At 57.7% G+C, this 4,778-nt stretch overlaps 1 protein-coding gene across 1 annotated transcript in view; it reads left to right on the top strand.

Moving 5' to 3' along the window:
* Positions 1-334: 334 nt before the first annotated feature.
* LOC109293577 (ephrin type-A receptor 8-like) overlaps positions 335-4,778 on the top strand; it is a 39,610-nt gene continuing 35,166 nt past the window's right edge. The window contains exon 1 of the mRNA XM_019511582.1: positions 335-519. Within this exon, the coding sequence (XP_019367127.1) occupies positions 435-519 (85 nt within the window). The 5' untranslated portion in view covers positions 335-434. The remainder of the gene's footprint in view (positions 520-4,778) is intronic.

The following is a 4,778-nucleotide window of genomic DNA, read 5'->3' on the forward strand; positions in this document are numbered from 1 at the left end:
CCTCCGTGGCCTCTGCTGGGGATGCTCTGGGCACAACTTTGGGTTTCATAGCAACCTGCCCGCTGGCGTGCAAAGGCAGCGATGGAGCGAGAGGAGAGCAGGCTGCAAGTCTGCTTCACCGGCAGCACGAGAAGAGGGGGAATAGCAGGGGGGAGACAGTGCATCCATACATTGGGCTCCGTATCTATACGGCGTGCGTGTGTGGGGCGGGAGGAAGGGAGCTCTCTGCAGAGGCCACGAAGCCAATTGGCTTTTAAGCTGTGACAGGCAGCCTGTTCCCTCCCCCCCATGCAGCTCGCCTGTGTGTATGTGAGCAAGTGTGTGTAAAGTGCGTTTGGATTAGCTGGGGTCTGCCGGAGCTCCCAGCACTCGCTGCCAGAGGTGCGTCGGACGAGCGGACTCCCCTGTCCCACGCCTCGCGGCACCAGCGTACCATGGCATGGGCGCGCGGGCGTCTTACTGCCTTGCTCTCCGTTATCGTTGCAATAGCAGCCTGCATCTCCTCCACCACCAGCGAAGGTAAGAGCGCAGGTGCCGGAGCATGACACGGGTGCTGCGGAGCTGGTGGGGTCTCCTGACTTCGCCCCCTGGGCTGGCAGGCCCGTGAAGTTCAGTCTGGCTGGCTTCTTGCCCTCGCTCTCAGGGGGAGGCAGCTCAGGTTCCCGGCTGGTCCTGGCGGGGCAGCCAAACTTCAGGACAGGGGAGCGGGGCTCGGGGCCACGCCGGCCACCAGCCAGTCCTGACCCATGCTCGGCACCAGAGCCGTGTGCTGGGACAGGGACAGGTCGCTGCCCCCACGGCGGTCAGAGCTGGCAGGAGAGGCAGCCGAGAAGCATGGCTGACCGGATGCTGCGGGTTGTGCGGTGATGGGCTGGGGAGGAAGGCTTGCGAGGGGCTGTGGTGGGACATTTGGGGGTGACTGGAATGGGCTGCAAGCAGGATGGGGCTCGGCCGAGAAAGGCGCCGATGAGAAAAGGGCCGAAACTTCTCGAGCGGAGCACTGGGAAGGCAGCGGGCTCCCCCTTCGCTTATGTGACAGGGCAGCCCAGCTCCTCATGGCAGTGGAGCCCTGCTCCCGCATCCCTCCTCCCCTGGCAGGGGCATGCCAGCACCTCGCTCGGGCCTCCCCTTGGCCTGAGCTCTGCCCCGAAGGCTTTGCGTGCCCATGGCTGGTGGGGCACGGCTTGGCATGCCCTTCATGCTTGTCCGTCTTGCTCCATGCCTCCTGCTGGCACAGCCGTTCCCGCTTTCCTTGCCATCCTCTCAGCCCTTTGGCTGCCTCTCGCCCACAGCAGAGTCCCAGCTGCCCTGGCACTCCCTCTGCCTTTTGCACCCAGGTCAGGTCCCCTGTGCCACAAGCAATGGGAGGGGGTCCGGAGGGTACCGCAGCCTCCCCTTCCTGGAGCCCTGCAAAGCGCCGATCCCTGGCCTGCTCCCACCTCTGGCAGGGCATGCGGCTGGACAGCTCGGAGGTGGCTGTAACCCTGACCCAGCTTAGTGACCCCAGGTCGCAGGCAGGGCATCTTGGGTCACAGGCAGCCGCTGGAAGCTGTTCTCCATCCCCTTGTGCTTCTGGGGGATGTTTTCCACAGCTGGTTGCTTGAAAGGCGCAGGAAGGAGAGGCTGGCTGGGCTGGGAAATCCAGCTTCCTCTGGGACGAGCGGGCTGGGAGCTACTGAGTAGATTATAGGGGGAAAAGGAAAGGTTGCAGCAACCACCCATGTCCTCGGGGATCTGGCTTTGCTCACTTTGCCCCAGAGATCGCTGGCAGTTGAAGGGTTTCGGCTGCAGGTGAGGGCATTGGGGGTGCTGGGACCCCCTGTGATGAGAGGAAAGCCCACAGCTCCAGCTATAGATTTTGACGGCATAGCTTTCACTCCAGGCATTGCCAGGGGGTGTTCCTGTCCCAGAGTTGGGGGTTCAGGCACTGTTCATTTACGAGTGGCATGAGGAGGTCTCATGCAGGCTTTGCATTGAAGGGGCTCCGTCACCCTGGCCTGGCAGCTCCGCTCAGGACAGCGCTACCGCTGCCAGCGGCTGGTCTCGGGGCACTAGCGGGGCTTCGTCTGCCTTGGCAGCCTGTGTGTAAGGGCTTCCCCTCCCACGCCGGCAGAGCAACCTCAATTCTGGGGCGGCTGCAGGCTCTCGCGGTCCCGCAGAAATCGCCATCCGCCGAGAGGTGGATTAGCAGACCCCGCTGGAGGTGGCTGTGTGCTGCCTGCTCCAGCTCTGCTTCCAGAGCCCCAGCCAGAAGGACTCCCCTTCCCCTGAGCTTTATGGGGAGCTTGCCACTGCTCAGGCTCATGCCTGGGCCCCACGAGCCCTTCTCCTGCTCCTACAGGTTAGGCATGATGGGTAACCCCCACCCTGCTGGCTGTGTGGCCAAGCCAGGTCCTCTGGACTTGGCTCAGGAGTGCAAGTGCCACCCATAAGGTGATTGCTGGGCATCTCCCCTCTGACAGCACCGCACTCCTGCTGCCCGCTTCTTCGGTTCTGGTCAAGCAAAGACCAACCCAGCCCTAACTCACGGCTGACTGCGTGCTGAGACCCCAGACCCTCCCTCCAAGATCCCATGGTTTTCTGAGGCTTTCCAGTGTTCACACAGCTTTGATTAGCTGTTGCTCAGTCACAATGGAGAGGGCCGAGCTGCAGTGTCTGGGCATGCAGAGCTCTCTGGAGATGGGGAGAGATGGAGTCGGGCAGGTGTCTGCAACGCCAGGTGATGGTGGTTGCTGGCATGTGATTAGGGCTTAGGAAGGTCCTGGCAGAGTTTGGTCTGTCAGTGGCATGGTTAGACCATGCGCCAAATTGAATCATGCCAGGAGGACCCTAGGCAGAGCTATGTCGACGTGGCTGTGGCAGGCAGAGATCCCTGGGTGGGGGGATACCAACCAGCAGCACGTTAGCGAGCTGTAGTTAGATGGGCGCTGACCAGTTCTGCTGCCGGGGGTAGCCGAGTGCAGCAAAAGGGGCCAGGATTAGACTGTGGCTGTGGTTTTTGGGATACAATAAGCAGAACCAGTCAATTGTTGGTGGTTATATTGAGCACATATTTCCATGGGGCCCCGGATAAACTTGGCAGCATTAGGCCAGGGCTGTTGTGGTTATGCTGTGCCACAGTGGCTTAGAGAGGCTCCAGCTCGGGGGTACCCGCAGCATCTTGCAGTGCCCTGGCTGTCCACATCTTCCCCTCTTGCCTTCCAGCGCTCAACAGCACCTCTACCACAAGCCTGGGTGCAGCGCTGCCCTGTTTCATGCCTCTGGCGGGCAGTGGTGTAAACTGGGATTATTAGCATGTGGCCCAGGCAGGGTGAGCTGTGCTGTTACGGATGCACTCTGCAGCCAGGGGAAAGTGGAAACTGGTATCTGGGGTCAGAGGCAACACAGGATGTCGATCTTGCTTAGATGCTAAGTTCTGCTGGTCATTGGTATGATGCCCATTTGACTAGCTGCCAGTGGCAGTGTAGGTATAACCAAGCAATACCAAGGTGCCGTGACTGCACTGAACAGTGATATTTTCCCATGGGTTTGCTGGGGAAGGGTTAGTTATTGGGGGCGCTGCTAGGGCTGTTGCACTGGATTGGCACACAGAAAGGCATCGATAGTGTCTGGGTGCAGTGGGTATATGGGCGCAGGAACAGGCTGCAACAAGCAAGGCAGGAGGTGAATGTGTTTGGTGTTAGCCCCTCCGTGGTACCTGCCTATGTGCATGCTGTCATATAAATGCAAGGCAAGCTCCCCCACTTCTAATGAGCAGTGGACTGCCTTGCATTTATGTGCAGGCTCTTCCCTGGTGCTAGGAGTCGCCACCGAGTGGCTAATGCACTGCAAACTCCCACCCTACCCCGGTCATTCTCCCACCAGGGTGCTGTGGCCTTGAGAGCCTTTCCAGGATGCCATGAAATGTGAGCAGACATGATCCCCAAGATAAACCCAGAGATTGCAAATAGGAATCTGTAATGTTAAAAACCTTCTGACCTGCTGTGGGCTTTCTGAGTTCTTTGCAACAGAAAAATTGCTCTATTTTTCTGTAATCAAAAAGAGTGATAACTATGAGCTGACGTTTTCCATAGGAGCCTAGGAAGGCTGAGAACAGCTGCCCTAGCATATATTGTAGTAACTTGTTTGTGTGCCCATAACCTTGGGAAGGCACAAGTGTTGCTAGCGGTGCCTCAGGGATCCAGGGTGATGACGGGCTCGTTAGGCCACATCTATGCAGGGCCCTGTTGTGTCCTTTCCACGGTGATCGCTTGAACAGGATTCACTCCCACACAGGGCTGCTATCCTTGCTTCATTTTGGTACCATTAAATCTTTCAATATGATTGAAACACTGAAAGAGACGATGCATTAAATATCTTTACATATAATATTGAACGGAGATATTACTCAAATATGAATGTGAACAATAAGAAAATAAATGAGGAAGCTGAAATCCAGCCTGCTTCCCTGTAGAAAGATGCTGCATCCAAAACCCTTTGACAGGCTGTACCCGAACCACTTCCACTGGGGTGAGAATACAACCAGGTAGTGCCCGGCAGTCTTCGGGTGAAGTCTGCATTAAATACTGTCGAGCCAGCAGAAGCAGTTAAAATGCGACTTCTGTGAACATGCGTGAATCTGTAAGAGTTATGCTTCTCTGAGTGATAGGTGAGGATAAGGTTAGCTGAATGCCTCCACAGGGACATTCCTCTGCTTTTGCTCCCCACATCTCTAATGGGACCCCAAAGCAGTCAAGTGATGATTCCCCCCCCCCCCCCCCCCCCCCCTTGTTTTTATA

Source organism: Gavialis gangeticus, unplaced genomic scaffold (assembly GCF_001723915.1).
Source record: "Gavialis gangeticus isolate Ggan-Ray unplaced genomic scaffold, GavGan_comp1, whole genome shotgun sequence".
NCBI lineage: Eukaryota > Metazoa > Chordata > Crocodylia > Gavialidae > Gavialis > Gavialis gangeticus.